Source organism: Ylistrum balloti, unplaced genomic scaffold, assembly GCF_031769215.1.
Source record: "Ylistrum balloti isolate Yb309-2 unplaced genomic scaffold, AGI_CSIRO_Ybal_v1 Utg369916, whole genome shotgun sequence".
NCBI lineage: Eukaryota > Metazoa > Mollusca > Bivalvia > Pectinida > Pectinidae > Ylistrum > Ylistrum balloti.
The window spans coordinates 443,045-467,464 of record NW_026782036.1 but is presented as its reverse complement, the minus strand read 5'-3'; the positions used below and the strand labels follow the sequence as shown (position 1 = coordinate 467,464).

At 35.0% G+C, this 24,420-nt stretch overlaps 1 protein-coding gene across 2 annotated transcripts in view; it reads right to left on the bottom strand.

The window, feature by feature from the left end:
- Positions 1–8,579: 8,579 nt before the first annotated feature.
- LOC132546787 (uncharacterized) overlaps positions 8,580–24,420 on the bottom strand; it is a 31,575-nt gene continuing 15,734 nt past the window's right edge. For both annotated transcript variants that reach the window (XM_060210503.1, XM_060210504.1), the window contains 3 exons: positions 19,130–19,330; positions 14,512–17,124; positions 8,580–9,100 (listed from right to left, as the gene is read on the bottom strand). In XM_060210503.1, the coding sequence (XP_060066486.1) occupies positions 9,039–9,100; positions 14,512–17,119 (2,670 nt within the window). In that variant the 5' untranslated portion in view covers positions 17,120–17,124; positions 19,130–19,330 and the 3' untranslated portion in view covers positions 8,580–9,038. The remainder of the gene's footprint in view (positions 9,101–14,511; positions 17,125–19,129; positions 19,331–24,420) is intronic.

Genomic DNA, 24,420 nt, shown 5'->3' with positions numbered 1-24,420 from the left:
TTCTTGAGCACTATCTCAATCCAAGGTATCGTCATTACCTGATTCAATAAATTGAAAGGTAATTGTCTTAAGCCAAGTTTTCATAAATATTTTTATATCAATAAATTTTCCGAACATTATCTAAAGACAAGTCATCATCAGTACTTGTATCAATGAATTTCTTGTGCATTATCTGAAGCCAAGTCATCACCAGTGCTTGTATCTGAAAAGAAAATAGGAGGAGTTAGGGAGGTGTTTGTAAGCACTATCGATAAGATCGTCCATATATTCAACCTCGTACCAAAGCAAAAACAAGTTGACAGAGGGAAAGACAAAGTTATATTGCTGGGTCCAATGGGTATGTCCATAGAAAGTTCAATATTTCTTTGCTCCAGACAAATATCCATAAAATACGCTTCACTGTAGTGTTCAACTATGCACTAAAGCAATCTCTCATAGAGTGAAGGCATAGTTGAGAATCAGGCACGATTCCAATCACAAACCATTGTTCCCAACATAGCCCGCTTCTTTCGGTCGCCGAGGAAGATGCATCGCGTTATCCCAAATGTCAGACGTGTGGAACTTTCGTTCAACAGATTGAAAGTCTTAGGTAAATACATTACAATGGTCCAAGACTTTATCCCACAGTCCTCCAGCAGCGAATGACTACTCAGGGACGTTAGCGTCTAGATGGACAGAGATTAAGAAGGCAAATAGGAACGATACAGATAGATACACAGAAAGAAAAAAACTGTCGATAGAAATTAATATTGTTAATTATTTTGATACATGTATGAGATCTTTCACAGATATTTTATCCCAAGTATATTTTCAATTATAACTGAAATTGAAACACTTACATAAATATATGTAGTCAGAGATAAGGAACATTAGGTCCAATTCCCCTAACAAAATTGTGTCTACATGGATTTGAGTTTCCAATCAGCGACACCAAGGTATGTATATATATAATTACATCTGTATATATTAATCATATACATCAAAATCAAGATCTGAACATTTTCATTTTTGAGTCAAAATAGATTTTTCACGCCTTCATTTTCAAAATACATTCAACAACGGATGCACGATAGGTTTCATTTCAACGGAAAAAACCTTGCTTGCGATTGTACACATGCTAAATTATCACAAGAATGTTTAAAATAAGACAGACATAAACATGAAATAAAAAAAAGTCCTTTTGAACTATTAGCTGTCCGAGCATTTAAACATGTTCTTAACAGTATGCTTAAATTGATGATTAGGCGTATGAGCTTGATGTCGCCGATATTAATATAATTAATAGCCTTTATAAGCATAAATTAAATGACTTTTACACAAGTGGACGAAATTTAATTGAATTTGACACTGAGCTAACCCTTGCACTGCGTCATTTAAAATTCAGGCGACCGTGACCGCGCTTAGAGCTGCATGATTTCATGTGCTGGAAAATCATAACAAATCGCACATTGGAACAGTACAGATCAGCTACACAACATTTCTTCTCGAAGCGATTGTAGAGCGAAATGCAGCGATGGTCGACAGGGCTAGGGTCATTGATCTGATAATGCAGGTATGAAGTCCAGCAATATGATGTACATAAGACAACAATATCCCGTTTATTGGGCGTTTTAGCGCCACAGGAAGATTGGGTGATCGTCCCAGGAGCGGACGCCCGCGCGTTACGTCGCGACGTCAAGATAGAGACATACATCCCTTGCACCTCCGTTACCAATTTCAGACGGAAACGGAGACGGCAAGCCTAGTTGTCGGCACTCATGGTCGGTATGTGTGTTCAAGAACAGTTAGGAATCGGTTTTGTTTGGGCCATTGGAGACGCTTGTGTTCACTGGCGAGTTTCGCTAAACGCTTTACAGGTCAGATTGACGACATTGTGTCTGTCGACGTCATGGTGAGCGGTATTCTGACGCTTGCGTAATGGAAAGCGATTGATGCGTGATAGGATCTGTTATGGTGTGGGCAGGAATATTTCAAGGCGTGAAAACAGCTCCCGTGGTTATCCATGGTTACAGCAGTAACCGCATATCCTCCCTTTTATCCAACAACGTAACCTTACGTAACCTTACGTTGTAGAGTTTGTCGTGACTTTCTGACTCAAAACAACGTCTCACTTCTTGATTGGTCACCATTCATTCCAGATTTGTCTTCAATCGAACATTTGTGGGACGAGTTGGACAGAAGGGTTAGAAAGCGCGTCAACGCCCCATATAACGTTGCTCAGCTCACGCAGACCCTAATTAAGGAGTGGAATAATATCCCTCGAAGGACAATAAACACCTTGATTGGGTCAATGTTAAGGAGAGAAAGAGCAGGGTGGGCACTCATGCTGCTTAGGTGGATTAGTAGGGTACCTGTGTTTTACCGCTATTCACTCAAACGCCTTCTGTAGTGGGACAACAAAAATCATCAAAAAAACTTTCAGTAATGATGGAATAATCAAGCAACCCAAACAAAAAACTAATCACCAATGAATCATGTAAATTAATTACTACCGAAAATAAACTTACGCTTCTTTTTCCGCTAGTATATCTTTCACACCTCGTGGATGCTTTTAGCTAACCATCAGATTTTTTCATAAAAATCTAGCGGCTTAGTTACGTATTAAAGTTTTCATTTTCAATTTACTGTTATGAAATAATATTCAAAAGTAAAAAGTATTTCACACAATTATATCGGAAATAAGTTAAGATATTATGATAATCTTATACAACATTGATATCGTCATTAGGATAAATGGTTTTTTTAAACACTCAAGATCTTATCGCAAATCTATGGACGAAGGGAGATAAATCGAACAGCGTCAACAACATCATTCTTCTTCCAAACAGATAAAAACACAGTTATATATTAATAAAAAAAACTTCTCATTTAAAACACATTTTATAACATTTTTTTTTTGTTTTCTTTTTTCTTATCTATTTATCCTATATATATGTGTGTGTATTTTTTAAAAAATAAGGACGACAACTACACCATGAACTAATACCGTTTGGTGGTGTAAAATTCGGTCTCGGGCTATAATCATCACAGGTGATCGACACATTGACATAGGTTTGTGAGAGATGAAGGAGATGTCATGGTCGTCATGATGTCATTGTGCGATGTGAATTAATGTGTTCTATATATGTTCATGAGAACGTCGAATACGCATAAGACGCTAATTATTCCCGAACACCTGGTTTTATTTCCCATAGCATTTTTCAGAGATCTGTGTGTAAGTTTTTCTTTTGTTCATATTTGACTATAGTTTCATTGATTTTGAATTGAGCCCCTGATAACATGTCTATATTGTTATTTTCAAACAGAGACCTGTCCTTCTTCGAAAGTAATATGACCTACATTGAAAGTAAATTCATTCAGTGTGCTTCCATTTTACCAATCGTTGGGTTAAGTATTCCAAATAAGGAATGTAAATCTGATGAATGAAGCACATTCGGTCGTTTCCAGATTTCATCATCCAGTGATATGATCTATTTTAATAGCACTGGATTGAAATAGGGAGGGGATAGGTTTGTTGTGAGGGCAGGGAGGGGATAGGTTAGGTGTGAGGGCATTATTTATCGTGGAGAGAGTATGTATATTCAGATACTGGGAGATTTCAGTGAAAGGAGCATATACGATGTTCATTTCGTTGGCTTTTTCCAATCGGGACACTCTCCAATACCTCCAAAGAGACGGAGAGTAAAGAATTGATTATATACCTAATTTTGAATACATTAGAGAAATCTAATACCACAATATCAGATGCTCGAATGCTGATAACCACACCCCTCCAAGATGTTTGGGTTTGGTTGATAATGTCCTACCAGGAACTAGCAGACTAGTGCAGCTAACGTCTGGATGCTTTCTCTCTACTCGCTAGCTGCCCTTGCCTGTTTCTGCCTGTCTGCTCCTGTATAGGAATATGACTTGTCGCAATGTTCGTAATAATGACCAATATGGAATGAATTCACTGATAGACACCACATCCTCCAACTCTACTATAGACGTTTTAAATTCTGTCCCCCCATACCGGATTGGAACCTTACTATAGGATACAGGATTGAAATCTTACCATAGGACACCAGATTGCAATTCACCGTAGGATACCCGATTTGGATCTCAGCATTGGAGCTTTCCATCAATAAAATAATCACCATTTAGTTGAGGTGCAATACTGTTTCCGGTCTCCTGCTTCCCCCTTGAAGTCTTAATCATTTACTTGTCTTAACTGGCAGTCAAGGCTTGCCATTACGCTTACAAAATCATTCCTTGTGTGTATATACATATAGTTATAAAAGGCGGCAAATTGACCCATTGTTCTCAATGAGTACAAGCAGTGTTGTCCTTATGACCAATGTAAAAGAATTAGATGGCACTGAAAGCGTATCTAATATTTATTTCAAGAAGAAGCTTGTTTCTTTAACTTCTAGCTGTTGTCGAGGACACTTTCGACAGTCCCATGAAGTCCCATTTTATGCCCTTCTGCCCCACCCTGACGTCTCACTTGCCAAGTATTCTCAATAAATTGATGCCACTCCTGGCTAAGTCAGGTACCTGTGTAACCTCTTGACACATTGGCGCCCGGTCTTTACAATATCCCCATACTTGCATCTAGCTGTACTGTCAATCAACAATTATTTGGCAACTCCTGTTTTGAATGTGTCTCGCCCACTGCTCTTGGCACCCTCAGCCAATCCATACGTATATATGCTAATCACCCTCTCCGTTATCAAGACAAATGGTACACGTACTTTACAAGCACGACAGATAACAAGATTAAGAAAAACACCATTGGGGTATATTCAAGCTAAGAAAGTCCAGAGTAGCTTACATTCAATAACTTTGGTGTACTTAACTATCAGTTTGCTCATCCATACGACTTTTCCTGTGGGCAAGAGACTCTATCGTGACTATTTTTTTTTTGTACCAGTATCGCTCATATTGCCAGCATTAATGCCTATGTTACCGTTTATATATTTTCTCCTGGGGTGCTTTGTCCTTTTGTAATGTAGTTAATGGACCCTCCTGTTGGTGATGCCAGCTGCCACGCAAGGCCCTCTGTTCATTCCAATGCATCGAATTGTGAAAGTACATCCGTATATACAGGCTGCATTGTTTCCTTTTGTCTTAATTATCAAATACAATGTAGATTCTAATTGGCTGAACAATATCTCGGGTTGTTGGTGATTCAAGGGCCAGTTCCTATTATCACAATTTTCGTACAAGAGGTCTTCAACTGACTGACAAACTCATAATGCATGGGTTCAAAAGATGCAGGTTGATGAAAATTATGGGGAAGTTTTATAGTGGCCACAGTGATCTCATTGAGGATTTCTTTGTGCGACATGATGCTGGACATATTTGATGTTCGTCAGTTTGCCTGTTGGTTCCATTGTTGTATATCTTATTTCTCATTTGAAAACTCGCATTGACCAAGGTCTGTCATCCATGAAAATGCTTACTCTTCTGGAACACCTGGTCTTGCTCTCCTTGTATTTTTTTCAGGAGTCTTTGTGTTAATCTTTCTTTTATTCATGTTTGCCCTATTGTTATGGATTTGAGTTTGAATTATGCTTATGTTGCCATGGTGATTCTATAGAGACAAACAAACAGTTGCCTCGATTACCGTTGAGAAACTATTGTATATATGAATTAGAACAAAAAGCTTTTGCGATTGTTTTATTTTCTATTTTCCCTTTTTTCAATTTTTGTACATATGAAATGCTGTCATACACATAATTTTGATATGTACATTTTTCATTCAATACCTCAACAACTGGCATACAAAAAATATATAAAACATACATGGCACATTCATCCTTTGTTTCTAACACTAGATTTCTAAAGAGTTTGGTCAAAGTTTTCACATCAGTATAATTAATATAACAAACTGAACTCTTCAATACAAAAAAGACTTGCAAAACAATATAAAAAATCTTTGGGAGCAGAACTACAGCAGAGGAGAGAGTGAGGGTATCCTGCCAAAAAAATAAAGACCATCAACCTGGCGACATGGCATTGCCAAAGTTTCTCTATTAATCATGTTCCTGTTTACCAGTTTGTATTACAAACTTGATACATGTTTAGTACCAGTCAAGAATAAGTTGAAAATCAAAAAGTCTTAACAGAGTGTATGTGAAAGGAAGGTAAACTTCTTCACATTTAAATATCAAAAAAACTATTACTGAAAGAATCTTATTTTTGCGTATAGTACTGTAGACTAGTTACTGAAGTTGTCCACTAGCACACAAGGTCACTATATCTAATCTAAAAGAAAGTTCTAATGAAACACAACAAAATTAAAAAAAACCAAAAAGTTGAATACTCGCTTTACAGTTATGATACTGATAGCTGTTTCCTTATCAAATTTCAAAGAAACGGACTTGTGACATCAGATTGCATGGGTAATATCAATAAAGGTATGTAATGCCCAGTTATAAACTAATGTATAGAAAAGTCAGATAAAATAACAAAGGAAATGAATGTCTGGACTAATGAGAGATAAGTCAACTATCAAAAATGATTTCAGCATGGATGATGTAGAGTGAAACAAGGGCAAAGTATCAAATACTGTGGAAAAATATATAAAGTATGTATCTATTACTCAAAACTGATTTTACAAACTGCCCTATGTATGTAAATTAGCACACAATATCACTCAAAATACAATTTCTGATGGAAGAATTCTCATGGATGGCATGTAAGGATGTTTCAATAATAATAATTAAAAAGAAATGGAAAAGATCAAAGTGAATATCTAATATACAAGGTTTATTTACATCTAGTTAAAAAGTTGCTTCTTTATAAAGTAGAAATTTGTATAAAAATATACATGTACAGCTATATTGAATTGAGAAATATGACAGAATGCAACTTAAACAATGTCACCTGTACAGTAAGCTATTTGTTTAAAGTGAAGATTATGTTCATTTTTTGTATAACACTCTGAAAATATTTTAATTGCATAAGTTATCTTGTAGATCTAGAATAAAATATGCCTTTTACTTTAGCATTATCTTACTGTAGGTTACTGACAATGGGAGTTTATGTAAACTGATTTATTACCCTACACTATAAACTGCAGAAGCTAGGAAACTATAAACACATTGAATTCAGCCTTAGTTTCCCACTTTCATAACCAGTATTGTTTGGTATCATAACATTTACATTAATTGTACCTAAAGAGCATTAGCAATGATTGCTAAAGTGTTTCACTTAAATGTGCAGACCGTGTATCATGTATGTCATTCAATTCAATTTTTGAACATGAGTGTGTTAAGTAGATAAGAATGCCCGACTGTAACAAAAAATCAGTAATGCCTAAAAATTAAGTTACCATTAAACAGATATGAATTTTTTCAGGAAAGTAGAAACAAAATGCATAAATCGAACACAACAAAATATAAAACCAACCATCCACAAGAACATTTGAATAATGAGAAACATTTTTTTTGTTACACATGTAAATTTTAAGGGAATATGCAGAATTATAATATTGCAGGAAATTTCTAAAATTGTATATTTCCTGTCACCAGAATATAAGTCACTTTATTGGCAGATGTCTTTAGTGAAATAATGTTAACCTTCTTTGTCTTAAACATTTTATAAAACACTACTCCATTCTATTTTTCAAGTTTGTCATCAATACAAACACTACAAGTTGTTTTGGAGTTGTCTCCCTTATTACAATTTATAACCTTGCTCAATTTGATCACTGTATTGAGTGCAGGTCACTAGTTTATCAGTTATGTTCATGTTTCAAATTATCTTTCATAAATTGTTCTACAGGTTGATGGAAGTGTAAAACTGCAGATGAATGGAGTGTTGATACATCAGTATAATAAAATCATCAATTTTAAGACCATAGAAAAACCGGAACACAATTGTCATAACAAAATCCTAACATAGCAGGCATAATACTGTAATGTATGTGTAAAATCTAGCTTGTATAAAACTCAACACTATCTGATATACAGAAATACACTTTTGAACAAGTGCTGTAGCAAATACTCAAATAATATACATTATATCAGTACAATATCTTAAGGTTAGCAGAAAAATAATACTAACTTTAGCATAATTTTCAAAATTATTACAGCTTGCTATATAAAGTATAAGTAACAAATAAAAACATAAAATAAAAAAATAGCAATATAATACAAAGCCAGTGCACTCTATTGTTTGTCAATCATGTATACACTGGCTGGGAAGCACTATAATATTTTGTCTTGGATGATTTTCAGCAATTGTTTACATGGGTATACAATAAGTACCAGGTAATTGTATTCAATGGTGGTCCAATGATGGACATTGCAAAATTGACTGAAATTCAAATGCATAATTAAATTTTGGCAATATGTTGCATCATAATAGTGTGAAATTTGTATCTGTTTCTCACTCCCTTTTGCTCAATATGTAAGTAAAATAGAATAGTATTTGTTGTTTTGGTGCTAATCATATAATTTTCTAAATATTGTACTAAACCTGTTCTGTATTGAGCCCACAAATCTATTTCAATTTTGCTTACATGAGCATAATACAAATGGATGAACATATATATATATAACAAGAATTCAAATTATGAATATAAAGTCCACCTGAACATTTAACTTTCAGGTATATCCTTATAAGGACAACCTGTTCATTCACTAGGGTTGTTCATATCAGTTGTAGAGGACAATAGTATTATTAATAGAACAAAATCAGGGTCAGTGAACCTTAAGGCTACAAAAGCTGATGTTGTCCAGAAAGATAACTTACATATAATGTCAGACATTGGTATTCAATATATATGACCTTATTAAGAAATTAGATTTTCCTGTTATCTAGTTTAACTCTAGCTTGTATAATTATAAAGAGTTATTGGTTATATTTTAAGAAAAAGCATTCAGCAGCTCAATTACTTACATAAGAAAATAAATAATCAATGGACAATGTAATTATGGCATCATGAGATGTTGAATTAAACGCTGTTCAAACTAAGTTGCAGCTCTTATCATTGATAACGAAAAGTCGCTGCTGACAGGTAGCTATAATGAGGCCTTGGACTTTAACACCTAGTCCAGTACAATGACTGCTCCTCCACTTGTCTCACGGTCACCAGCCTCGACTGCTTCACCTGAAACACAAGATTAACAATAGATATAATCAGTGTGGAACGTAACTTAATATTTATCTCAATGAGACTGGTTTAGGAGTTAACGTCTTCAGAAAGTCTGAATTATCTTTCCTTAAACTGAAGTAAACAGAATAGATGACCAGACAACATCTGTCAGAATATCTCAACTGGATTTATTGGCAGTTAACATGTTTCAATATAATTGGTGTATTGTCATCAAAACAATGAATCTATAATCTATCTAAATCTGCCAAATACCAGCTGTACAATATTTTCACTTGCTTCATTGCTTTCAGAATGAACAACTGACTTACCAGGGTATAACGTGTAACAATCATAGATTAAATAATACAACACAATATTCAATAAGTTAATTTAAGTTTCAAGTTGTGCCTTTTTTCCATGCAATCATATATCTTTATATCCTTTTGATAGGTGTATCAGATATCCATACTACCCAGCACTGGTATGTAATTCTTTACAAAATACAAGCATGACGGCAGAAGTATTATTGTAGATGGTGCGATAAAGAGTATGAGTTTCTGTTACTCCATACATGCACTTTCAAGTGTGACTTTACCTCATAATGATTCAGGGTTTAAGTAGTTTCATTTCAAAGTTATTATGTAAGCAGGTCTTCATGTACATTTGTATACCTAACATGTATACAGTATCATGTCCCTTAAATGACAGAAGTCCATTCAACCGGACAATCTATATATACATTGCAGGATGCAGAATTATTCACATATTTGTTTTCTTTTTTTGTGTGTAATACTGCATTGCTGACTTAAATACTGCTACAAACAGGGTATTATACTCTTTAAATAAGAAATAAAACATTTTTTTTTACAGAAAATTATTTATAACTTAAATGATATAAAAAAAAAATACAAGTACTCATCACACTACTTGAAATTTTCACATGTTTTAAGAAGAAAACAAAAACGATACCTTTTATAGGTAAAATATTTAAAACAAGCTGAACAATACTTTTCACAATTCTGGTTTTGTGACTACAATGATATATTAAATTGGTGTTACACATAAAATTATGTCTATTTGTTCTAAACTAAGGCTAGAAAACATTTCATAATAATTCAGAAAGCTATGGAATATGGAACCATTCTTTATTCCCTTCTTTGACAGTAAAATGTAAGGAAGGAAAAGGCCAAAAATAGTTCAAAACTACATCCTACCCATCTTTATACGTTAACACAAATATAGCTTTTATCTGACAGGAAATTATTAATATACTAAAGATTTTACTACTCTTGAAGGCATGTACTGAAATAAACTGCATCTTAGGCAAAACAAAACAAATATTCTGTTTACAATTTCAGTTCTCACAAATATTGGGAAAACTTTGGAAAATATCTGGGCAAGTTATACTGTATTACATTTATTTATAAGAGGCAACATGAGATATGAAAAAGACCAGCTACTGATGAAGTACATAAATACTGCATGTTATGATGGGGAAGGATAGTAAGAGCATTTTTTAAGTGTAATTTACCAGCCCCGAGTACATTTTAAGTTGTTTAAAGTGAACTTAGCACATGATGTGATCAAGGCAGACGATTTAAAACTTGTATTTTCAAGTTTCCTGTAATGTGAAAGTGTTTCTGCTAACCTGACTCTCCTATAAGTGCAATGTTTTTTTTCTATTTCCCTGTCTATTTTTCTTCTTCTGTTATTAGACAGTAAGCACAATGAATGTAAGAATTCTTTCCCTTGATATCAATACAAAGTATTGTTGATCTGTCTAAAGTTAACTGTTTTGGTCCTAGCATATAGAAAACAAATGCATTTCTATTTTTGCCTGCCTTATGAATATCACAGCACACAAAACGCCGTACAAGTATTAGAGCACTGAGTAATATTTTACACTTTAAGGAAGAGTGTGAGGTACAATTTCCATCCGGTTTTATGATAAAGTAAATTTTATTTAAATGACAATTTACATTGGAGCTAGGCAATGTTTTATAGTGCTATATTTAACACCAAACCCTTGTTTATAAAATACTTGAAAATTAATGTTTAAGTCATTAATCTCATTCTATACAATTCAACAGCGAGTATTTAACTAAAACAAACAATAAAAGTTGAATGACTTTAGGCTTTATGGTTTCAAAGAGAAGATTTAATATACTTGACACATTTTATACATTTTGACCAATATGCTTCACTAATGTACATTGTAACACTACATCATATCAAATCATCAATATTTTATATACAGGTAGTCATGTTTGCAGTGTGGAGGATATCATTTATATCAATATTCACTTCCAAATATCAATGAATGTTTGATACACAACTGAAATTTAAATTATACAACAAAATCACCGATACAAATCCTTCACAAAATTTAAAAAACAAGATTATCTTCAATAAATATAAATGAATCTGATGAAATATTATTAAGTTAAATGAGGCTTTTAGTCTGATAGACTGATTAGTTGAGAAAAGTGTCTGGATGTCTGCAGTGCTTTTAAGTATTCAATAATTGATAAATGTCAGTGGTTTTAGGTGTATGCAGTATCAATGCTATATTGGTTGCTTAACTCAGTCTATTATACATCTTCAGCTTAAACTAGCTGTGTTGTGTATACATATACACATGTAAAACACACAGGAACAAACCACTTAAATTTCCAGAAAAAAACATTTACCATATTCACTCTAATCAAAACCACTTGTGATCAATTTATTACTGCCTTTTTGCTGCCTATTACAAAAACATTCCCTGCAAAATCTTATGTTTACTGAAATGTGCCTTAACAGAAGTTTCTCAACATATATATATAATATGAATATATTTTTAAAAAGATAAATAGATAAACTAAACTAGAAAAGATTAAATCTTGAGGATGCTGAGTATACATTTCCCTGAAAGCTACTTAACATTATTATGAAATACCCCATTATATTTCAACAGCTTGTGCCTCTAATGCAGCATACATATAACAAGAGGCTAGAGATCCAGTTACAGGCATAACATTATATGAGTAAAAAAATTCAAAATTAAAATTCAATCTGTTTTAAAGTCAAATTGCAATAATTCCCATCAATTTAAATAAATGCTGTGGGACATAAACTAGTTTCCTGTTTTTTCAAACTTTTGTGTAGAATTACACATATTTGACTGCCATATTTACATAGGTAATATGCATAGGTAATATGCCCACAGCACATTTTCTTGGCTTAAGAGCAGACAAATATTGACCCTGCCAGTACACCACAAGACATATACCAACACATAGTCTAGGACATGTTTTATCACTTTTAACCTGACTCCCCCTCAATCTGTTTCACATCTCACCCATGACAATTTTGTATATGAATGAAGCCCTGCAGACAGAGACAGCATCTCCAAATGATAACATCTGTTTTAACACTATAACTTCTAACTGACATAAGTGTCAAATATATTTAATCTATCTTGAGCACAGCCTCCGGCTCCCATATTCACTACTTAGTTCAATTTACAACCAATATCTCTATCATGGATTGCTAAAGGAGGCAAGTAAACAATACTGTATAAGAAGACTATTATTCTGTTTGGAAATTAAATAAGTGGAATTCAAATGCTGATTAAAGTAAAGTGTGCCCCCCCCCCCCAAAATCAAAACAAAACAAAAATATACAGGCCAGAGAGCATATCATATTGATCCCTGTGATTTTTTCTGAATTTGTTTACGAGTGTGACATTTTGATCCATTAATTGTACAAATTCAATTCTATGCAGAACTTACACGCATTGATCGTTAACAGAAACTGTAAGCTTGCAGAAAAATATTTTTCTCACCTATGAATTCAAAAATCATATTTTAAATTACTTGATGTGTTCGATTGCTAAAAACTTTCAAACTTTGCTTTGTTAGCCTTCAGTGGTCATTTCATATTTTTTTTCAGTTTCAGATCTAGGCAATGCTACTAAGGGAACAGTCAAAAGTCATTTATGGTTAGTATTCTAGGCTCTCTTTCAGACAGTCTTTGTTCTTCCATGAATATGGTCATGTATGGATGAAACTGAATATTTTTGTACAATGCTACAGGCTAGAACATTTCAGAACATTTCAGAAACATGTAGCAGGACAAATTGGGGTGCATTTTAATATAAAAAACGCTTCATGGAGGTATTTTCAGCAGATGTACACAGTAGGGGATCACTCACAAACAAGATGATCATGTGTTATGCCATATTGGCAAGATATGTGTATCCAGTTGTCCTATTTGTGTAATTGCTTTTAGTCCTCTTAATTGCTAGAAGCATTTCAGAACTTAAAAGAATTAGTTCCAGAACCATACAAAACAGATTGCAAGAGGCAAATATCCATCCATGATGTCCTCTATCCATTCAGTTTTGCTTCACTGTCACTGAGTTGCCCATTTAGCTTGGTTAAGGAGATCTCTGCAATCCACTAACAGAGACTTGTCTGAAATACTACTTACAGTTGGGTCCAGATTTCATCCTCATAGCAGTGACATTCATGTTCTGGCATTTGTCAGCTGAGAGGATGTTACAGAGACATTTGTGTTATTCAGCATTGTCTGTTCCATGGAGGGTGCAAAATGGTCTGGGGTGGCATAACAATGTCATAAAGAACCCCTTTTGTTATAATGAAAGGCAACTTGACTGTCGTGATGTTCTTCAATTTCTTTGTAATAGCCAGTGCAACATTATTTTGCAGCAAGACAATGCAAAACCTCATACTGCATGTGTTGTTAGGGAATATCTACAGCAGCAGAACATCACCAAGCTAACATGGCCTGCTGAGTCGCCAGAGTTGTCTCCAATCAAGCATGGGTAGGATGAAATGGAGTGATGTCTGCATCAGCAGCCAACCCCTGTGACTTTGGATGCATTACATCAAACATTTCTCCATAATTTGGTTAGTGGCATGCATCGTAGAAGCACAGCACTGATTTTGTGGAACTGGATTTGCATGCATACACCACCCTTGACCCAACTGACCAATTGGGCGATTCCCTGTGTCGTTTTGAGGATAATGCATTGAAAAGAAAGACTGGTGCAAATATAACATTATTTTTGTGTACAAATTTATAAATTGAACACTTTTTTCCCATAACTGCATTTCCCATTAGTACACATAAATCAAGGATTACATCTAAGTACATATTTCAACTGTTGCTTGGAGGCTTAGTTAGTATGCCTGTTTTTAAGCACAATGCAGAATACACTAGAATTTATCTTTAAAAAAGTACTTATTTTGTCTATAAATTTGGACACTTGAAACTGACAGACATGATACATATTAAAAAATATAATTACATTTAACTCCAACTTACCACAATCTCCCCTTGGATGGTGGTATTAAAATGTACTCAATCAAAAAGCTTTTAATAATAATTAGATTCTGTAACAATATGACGCAACCACTCACCACTATCATTAATCTTCTGACTATGGAGTTTCCGTACTGCTTCATCAAGACGTCGACAGGATAGTTTGGATTGGTTCGGAAGCATACTGGAGTTGGCCCTCTTCCTCTGCTGAATAGAAGTTTTTTGGTCACCATTTTGATTTCCAAAATGTGTAGCAGTCGTAGCACCATTGCCTGTTTTTTCTGGTGACGGAGTTTGAGCACCACCATTTTGTGACAAAGTCTTGTGTGGTTCTGTTGATCCTATCTTACCCCTAAATACATATGTCAGTTGTGGGAAGAATTTTTCTAAATCATCAAAATCAATCATTTTGTTACATTTTAACACAGTAACAGGTAAACTATAGTAATGAATAAATGCCTTTTCCTCTTCATCTGTACAAGTCACAAGGGGAACATTTAACACATTTTCCAATGCAAAAAGAAACTCATTGACACTACAACCATTGAAGTAAAGTTTGCACACAGCTTCCACTAGGCAGAACTTGCCTGTCCGCTTTGGTCCATTCAGATGCATACATGATATGCTTTTGCCACCTAGCCACACTCCTTTGATACATTCTGTCAGAGAAGGCACTTCTGACTTTCCACTACTGTTTTCACTTGTCTTTCCCTGCCCAGTCTGCACTCCTGATACTGGAGATGCTGCTTGGGATGCAGGAGACTTGGTACCATTTTCATGAACTGTTTGTTGGTTCATTGGTGATGTTCCACTTCTATGTCTTGATCTACTATTTGGAAGGCCATTGTTGGCAGAGGTGATTAGTGGAGGACATGATTGAGCCTGAGGAGAGGTACGTGTGATGCTGCCCATTGGTCCAGTGTGAGGACCTGACATGAGAGGTGGAGGAGGGATATGTTGGCCTTGTGTCAAATTGCCATTTTGACCTATTGGGGATTTACCACTGTGCTGGGACTGTCTTGATAAGTTTGATTGCATATGTGCTCCTGGTGGCAACACTCTAGACTGGTTAGCTGCTGATGACTGTGCTGATATTGTTTGCGCAGAAATTGCTTGCTGGTGTTGTGACTTATAATGCTGATTTGATATGTTGGAAGAGCGAGAGTATGGCATTTTGCCCCGACCCATGGAAGACTGTTGCTTGCTGGCTTGGTCTTGCCATGGTGATGATGAGGACCGACTAATGCTTGGTGGTCTCTGTGGCATTGGACCACTTGAACTCCGAGATGGTGAAGGTCCTTTCTGGGGACCCATTACAGCCCGCTGTGGTCTCACTTGACCATTCATCTGTTGGTTATGTTGATAGGGTGGAGGTGGCATAGGCATTTGACCCCCACCAAAGCCATTTGACATGGGATTCACAGTCACATTAGGGGGACCACTTGGCACATTGTACACATTGTATGGGAATCTGTTGTATGAAAACATGTAATGTGGATCCATGAAGGCTGGGTGAATCCCTCCAGGTGGGCCTGGTCCCCTAGTGGGAGGTGGGAACCTGTCCGGAGCTATCTGGGCTTGCATGTGCTGTGCCTGTTCTACCTCTTTGACTGATTGTAGATTTTGATAAGCATGGTTAAGAGGAGGTCTCATAACATTCTGTTGTTGCATGTCTGCCATTGATTGTAGTGGTTGTTGATTCATGGCAGGCACATCCACATATTGTGCATACTCTAAAGGATTGTCTGATGGTAAGTCAATAACTGTTATTGGAAAATGCTTCATGACCTCACTAAGTGACACCACCCTGGTTGTCTTTGAAAATGAGAAATTGAAACCAACCTCTTTACAGGCTTTGTTCAATAAATTGCATTCCTCTGGCTCTGGAAGTATACCTTGTGCAGGAACATTGAGTGAGGCTGCGTATCTCATCACTGACAGTGGGACATACTTGTCATTGTTTTTGTTGATGTAAGGGGTTACAGTATTGTTGACTTGTATCCAGCCACAGCCCTGATTCTTACTCTCTTGGACCATTGCCTGGTTGATCTGGTGTTGAGGAGGTGCATTCACAATATGTTCTGGGAATGTCTTTTTCACAAGATTGTGGAATTCACTGAAATCTTCCAATAACACTATCAAATCTTTGGTGTTGAATTCTTTTTGGCCAAATTCACCTCCACAATGCTCCATGTTGATCTCATTGAGGAGCTTTGCCTCGTGCGTAGTGATAAAGTAGCTGGTAAGAGGCTGGTGTTTACCCAGTTCATCAGGATAAGAGTTTGGGTAGCGACTCAACAACTTCTGTTCGACCACTCTGACAGACATAAATTTTCTATCTTTTCTGAAGATATAAGGCACATTAACTCCATCAATCGTCGTCCATCCAAACATGCCTTTAAAACTTGGGTAATCTATTTGTGTTTCTGGCACTTTCTGTTTCACAGGTTCAGCAATATTGGCATGCTGAGGTTCTTGATTGTCTGGTATCTGCCTTGCAACTGTGCCATTCTGGAGATACTGATTGTTCAGAGCAGCTACCTGTGAAGCCTCTATCAACGGTGGGGGTGGTCGGTTTGGTGGGCAGCTATTTTGTTGATCCACAATATCCTGAGATGACATGTAAGCATTTTGTGTAGCAGATGATACTTCTTCACTAGCTGAATATTTGTCATCATTTTGCTCTCTCTTGATATGAACCTGCATGATGCCTGAAAAATATATAGAAAGTCTTTGCAGCATGATGTCAAGAATTGAACATGACACTGTACATAACGATCTTGACACAACCAAAAATAACATTACCAACCAGCAAAAACAGATACAATGCGACATAAAGTTGCTGATATTCATATAAAACTTTTACTTAAAGATAAAACATCTCTTAGATGTTTCTAGGGTTATAGACCAGATATTGAAAACATTCACCATCACAACAAGGAGCTGCAAAGGGTGGCATTATCCCCCCACCCAGCTGTTGGTGTAAAACCCAAATATGATATATAGACCAGTACAACAATTTGTGACGTCACCCAATTATGTACCGCTACTATCACCTGAAGATCTAATATAGTGAAAGCGTAAGTGAAAAATGTAATGTCAGTTATCAATTAAATTTCCCTGCATCTCCTCAACTTCAACATTCTATATATATCTATCTTATACATCAACCTTACAGTAAGGGTTTATACCTTTATGTAGATCCTGTGTGTTTGACGGTTAATATTTGAATAGAGCAAATTTATGCAACACTGTATAAGCTCTGGAGTAATACAAGAAGTCACAAGAAATAAAAAAAATGAAGGTAACAGAAAAAAAAAGATAAAACATGAAAAGTCCTAAATAAGAAAATGCACAACTAGGACACAAACCTAATATATACAGAAAGTTTTGTGGAGTCGTGTGGAATGATTTTGATGTTATAGCCCAGAAAGGAAACACTGATTTTTTTTTTTTTTTTGGCTGTTTCCACGATAATGCATAAAATATAAACAAGAATTGCACGTAAGTGAATGTGTCACCTGCCCAGCAAGGTTTCTGGAGATTTATGAAACAATAGACATAGATATTCATTGTATTCATTGTATTTATATAATTTGTTCATTTGTTTGAGATGTGATGAGTAAACTTGCAGATTAGATGTAATTCTGACTTTTAAAAGACAGTTGAAGATACGAAAAATGTTTATTTCCAATAATTTTGATGTACAGTGTACATGTATGAATATTTGAAATGTGAAGAAGAGCATTCCCTATACATATTAATATAAATGTAAAAGCAAGGAAATAATTGTTATTTACAGAAAATTGTGTTACTGTTCCAAGTAAACTCAAGTAAATCACACAAAATCAATCTTTATACAGCTACCATGACTATGACCTTTGACCTCAAGTTATTCTATGAAAACCAATCTCCTATAAATGGTTACACTGTCCTTGATCTTTGACCTTCAAACCTCAAAAGTCATCCCAATGAAGTACATTTGGTAAGGAAGCACTGTATGAAATATAATGTTGATTGGCCAAAGGGCACTGAAGTTATCATGGGAAAAAATCCTTTTCCTAGTAACAGTGACCTTTGACCTTCAGACCTGAAAAGCAATCCTTAGCAAGCATTATTTGTGTTTCACAGGGGATAATTAAAATAGCATGAAGGTCAAAAAAAAGAGTGTTCTATTTATAGGTCCATCACTGTTATTGATTCTTGGACCTTCCTCTATACAAGTCACCCATTACAATGTCTGCATAGACAATTTCATTTAAGAAAAACCAAGAAGTCAGTATATGATTAAAACTTACAGGCATGAATACTTGGTACTTTTGTTTTGTATGCAGGGTCATATTTGGTACCAAATCTATACTGATTCTAATATTAAGATCAACCCATCCTTTACTGCAGTCTGTCACCTTCTAAAAGCCCAGCTTATCAAGTAATCAATATCCTGCTTTGTGACTAATTTGTGTAAGGTATTTCAGGCAATCAAGCTCTGAACATCATTTTCAAAATTTTAAGGAGTCCCATTACTGGAAAACTTGTGTACAGGATATGTACAGAGAGCCCTCCAAATGAAAGGCAATATCTCTGTCCCAAAAATTGAACAGGTTTTTCATTGAGAACATGCTAGTAATTTGAAGGTGATCTCTTCAAAGTTAAAAAAACAGGGATAACTAAGACAACATCTAATGCATTCTTACTATAAAAATTCTGGAAAGTTACCTGTATATTGTTTCTGTTCATTAGGATCTTATCCTACAGAAAACAGACCAGACAAATATTAGAACAGCCTTTGATGACCCTGTGTTGTCCTTGTAATGATCTTATGTTGACCAGTCTGTGTTGAACTTTGGATGATCTTGAGTTGACCAGTCTGTGTTGCCCAATGTAGGAACGAGAACTCACTATTCAGACATTTTGTACCTGACAAAGACAAAATAAACAAGATAGAGAAATGAGAAACGCACAGTAATAATATGAAGTATTTACTTCAGCGAGGAAAATTACCTAGGACACAACTTCTTATTGGTCTGATAATCAAACCAATCCTCAATGTAAATGTCACTACCTAAATATACTTGGAGTTTGTTTCACATGCAAAAAGACTTTCTATAACCTGCTGAATGCTTTACATACAATCACCAACACATAACATCTACTCCAACCCTCCAAAAAGATCTTAAGTGCATTACCATACATAATTCATCATGCTGCAATGTCAATGAAAACAACATGAAAAATTATCAGACATCAGATCACATACATGTGAAACAAATTAAAGATGAAAACCGTCTCAGTTACCTAACTGATGTAATATGTTTATTCTATCCTCTCAAATTTTACTAACCCTTATAGGACTCTAAAATGTCTGTTGTATCTGTACATTTAATTAGGCGTGCTCTTGCAGTCTGCTGGCAGTCTGCCAAGTTTTTATATTGGCAAATATTCTATGCAGTCATATCTGTTATCTCAAGCATATAGAGTAATAAAAAGAAGTTGTTGGCTCACTGCCAATTTTTCTACATCACTGAAAAGAAGCTGGCTTTAATACAGTACAATAAATTCAATTAATTAATTTTCATCTATAAAAGAAATGAAATAGAAAAGCCTGATAGTCCATGCAAACTTTAAATGCTTCCCACTGAATCTCCAGTCCTTGTATTCCTCTATCAAAAAGCTCTAGACATTTAAATCATGTAAGCATGATGCGAATTGTACTATTTGATTTGAAGTGGTATATTATACTCCTATGCTATCATACCTGCACTTAAATGTCTTGATTCAACAATATGACTGAAATCTGTAAAAAGTCATTGCACAGACTTTGAAAGAAATTGTACTGCTAGTATTACAAATGTTGGCTGATAAAATATATGTATCTCAGACAACCACTGAATCAATTCAAGGCATCCAGGAGGAATATCACCTTAATTATGTAAACCTAATGATACACATACTGACCCTGTCAAAATCAATCTTTATTTAGATTAAAAATCTAATTAGTGCATTATATATAATAAAGTCATGAATTTAACATAGAAAAGGTATTATTTAAAGATAAAATAATATTGATCAGCACAGTTTTCTACCTCCATTATTAAAACACCTATTATGAGAACAGACTGTATGGCAATACAGTTTATTTTCTCCTTGTTTCATTTCTAGAATTATTCTAAATTATTCTAACATTTATCAAATTCATCTACTTTTGACAGATATAAAAAAACCTGATAGAACATCAGAATAATTAAGTTTATTCTGCAATGTATATACCTGTGGGGTGGGAGGTACTGAAAAAATGCTTGTTTTTCAGGTTTTTGTAGGCGTTTTTTATTTGCGCTGTTTTAAGGATATTGTCAGGGTGATTGTTGATCGAGCTGAGAAACCATCGTACACTCTCAGTAAATATGAAATTATGACGCCTTAACCATAAAGTTTGGGCCATTGACAGAATGTCATCAGAATAAAAAACAACTCATACTTGTGTGTATATTATAGATCCAACCAGTAAAGAATTTGGTCAAATCACTTTAAGCAATGAAACCTTAAACATGGTGAATTATCAATAACTTCACCAATGTGCGATAAAACGGTTTAACTACTATCCCTCTTAATTCCATAGAATTATACACTAAGGTTTGACAATACAATTATGTAGCCAAATTAAAACTTAAATGCTTAAACATGTGATTGCAGAACCATTGACCTTTATAAAGTAGAGCAATTTTACATGAAAAAATGTGAAAGCCTTAGAATTTTGAGTCTGAAAAGTGAGAGGAAAAAAATGAAAAGACAAAAATGCTGAATTCAAGTTATCTTAAAAATCTGCTTAGGTGAGAAAACTCCAGAAAAATTGCGCTGCTGAATTGGGTTAATCATGTATCATGCTTGTAGCGCTGCATCACAAAAATGGTTGCTTCTTAGTAAAACTCCAACAATTAAAGGCAAACAGGGCTTTTTGTTATCAGTTTTTATGGAAGTGCCAGTAACAGAACTAATAAAGTTTTACTTGAAAATATTGTTGAACACATACCATTATGTATGAATTTATTTGCATGTAGACAATTTACAGGAATTTTAAATGATGTAGCTATAGACAGACATATTAAAGAGTTGATATGAATGCTAGCATTAATGAAATGATTACCAGTATAAGGAAATGTTCTAAACCTGAGGTATTGCCCAATTTATGTTGGCTTAGTGCCAGTTTCCTCACCATCTGGGGCTATCTATTACAGCTTACAGCTAGCTACCACAGTCGTTTATAGGTTTTGAGTAAGTAATCCTTAAACATTTACAATAACTGTAATATAAACTAACAAACCTCGCTGTTGCTTGATCTATTTATATTATGACAGATTAATACTTTAAAAATTAAGCAACTTTTTTTGTGAGCAAATTAAGATTTTTCAAAACAATTAGGTACAATGAATTTTTATTGTCAATATTCATCTTAATATCCAGGATTTTTGAAAATCTAAAGCGTTCCTTTAAAAAAGGAAAAGTTTAAAAGTATGACCATATTTAGAATCCGCAGTGCAAGTTATGCAAAAATCTTAATCAATCTGTCATCTTTCTGTTGCTTTTAGTTGCACTCTTTTAAATGGTTCATCCTTTGGTTTTATAAAATGTTTCTGTATGTGCTTACATGTATTTTTATTTGGAAATGGCAAACATTATCTGGCCATAAGTATGTTAAGAAAGAGTTAATTCTGTTAAGGTCACAATACAAGTGATTGCTAGCCTTTCAGCTATAACATATCATTTGCAATACATAATTCTAATCATCATATTATCTCTTCAGGAGAGACTTTGTACCATTATACCGACAGAACATAAGCTTTGTTATAATTCATATCCATACAAAAAAAATTGCTTTAATATACTCAGCATGACTCTTCATGTTAGTGATGACATTTTGGTTTCAAAGTCAAATATAATATGAAAATCTCATTAACTGTGTTATGATTTCAGACTGGTACATTTTGTACTGTACATGAGAAAACAGCAACTATTGTGATGATGATTTGCATACAATGTCAGCTACTTATGTACATGTAGTATTAAGCCTGTTAATGATATTTATCATACTTATCCCCAATAAGTAAAACAATGTTTACAATCAAACCTACGATTGTAGCAACTCAATAAAAGTGCTTACAAATGCCATTTCATTGTTGTGCAATATGCCATTCCCCTACAAATGCCATTTCATTGTTCTTTAATCAGTCATTCCCCTACAAATGCCATTTCACTGGTCTGTAATCAGTCATTCCCCTACAAATGCCATTTCACTGGTCTGTAATCAGTCATTCCCCTACAAATGCCATTTCACTGGTCTGTAATCAGTCATTGCCCTACAAATACCATTTCACTGGTCTGTAATCAGTCATTCCCCTACAAATGCCATTTCACTGGTTTGTAATCAGTCATTCCCCTACAAATGCCATTTCATTGTTCTTTAATCAGTCATTCCCCTACAAATGCCATTTCACTGGTCTGTAATCAGTCATTGCCCTACAAATGCCATTTCACTGGTCTGCAATAAGTCATCGCCCTACAATTGCCATTTCACTGGTCTGTAATCAGTCATTGCTCTACAAATGCCATTTCCTTGCTCTGCAATAAGTCATTCCCCTACAAATGCCATTTCACTGGTCTGTAATCAGTCATTCCCCTACAAATGCCATTTCACTGTTCTGTATTCAGTCATTGCCCTACAAATGCCATTTCCTTGCTCTGCAATAAGTCATTGCCCTACAATTGCCATTTCACTGGTCTGTAATCAGTCATTCCCCTACAAATGCCATTTCACTGGTCTGCAATAAGTCATTCCCCTACAAATGCCATTTCACTGGTCTGTAATCAGTCATTGCTCTACAAATGCCATTTCCTTGCTCTGCAATAAGTCATTCCCCTACAAATGCCATTTCACTGGTCTGTAATCAGTCATTCCCCTACAAATGCCATTTCACTGTTCTGTATTCTATTGCCCTACAAATGCCATTTCACTGCCATTTCACTGGTCTGTAATCAGTGCCATTTCATTCCCTGTAATCAGTCATTGCTACAAATGCCATTTCACTGCCATTTCACTGTCTGTAATCAGTCAATTTCACTGTTCTGTATTCAGTACAAATGCCATTTCCTTGCTCTACAAATTGCCATTTCACTGCCATTTCCTGCCATTTCACTGCTCTGCAATAAGTCATTCCCCTACAAATGCCATTTCACTGGTCTGTAATCAGTCATTGCTCTACAAATGCCATTTCCTTGCTCTGCAATAAGTCATTCCCCTACAAATGCCATTTCACTGGTCTGTAATCAGTCATTCCCCTACAAATGCCATTTCACTGTTCTGTATTCAGTCATTGCCCTACAAATGCCATTTCACTGGTCTGTAATCAGTCATTGCCCTACAAATGCCATTTCCTTGCTCTGCATTTCCTTGCTCTGCAATAAGTCATTCCCCTACAAATGCCATTTCACTGGTCTGTAATCAGTCATTCCCCTACAAATGCCATTTCACTGTTCTGTAATCAGTCATTCCCCTACAAATACCATTTCATTGTTCTGTTATATGTAATTCCCCTACAAATGCCATTTCCTTGTCCTGCTACCAGTCATCCCAGACAATGCCATTTTATTGTCCTGACTAAGCAATTCTCCTAATTTTCGTCACATTCTTTACGGAACATTTTATGAGTAAACATATATCCTGGTGTGTTATGAAATAGCATCTAAAGACAACAAAATAGCTTAACAATTTACTGAAAAAACTTCCACAATTGATATAAACGATTACATCAGGCTGTTCTTAGAAGAATCAGATTGATACAAAAACTGGTCATACAATGACAAAAAATGATAATCATGATAGCCTGCTTAGTTACACTGGAGTGATCATATTAAGTTTCGTACAAAGCTGTTAACACGTAAGAAATTATTTTCTAGTAAATCATTATTATTATATATGTACAATAGCCATACACTGCGATCCTACGATTTAGTGA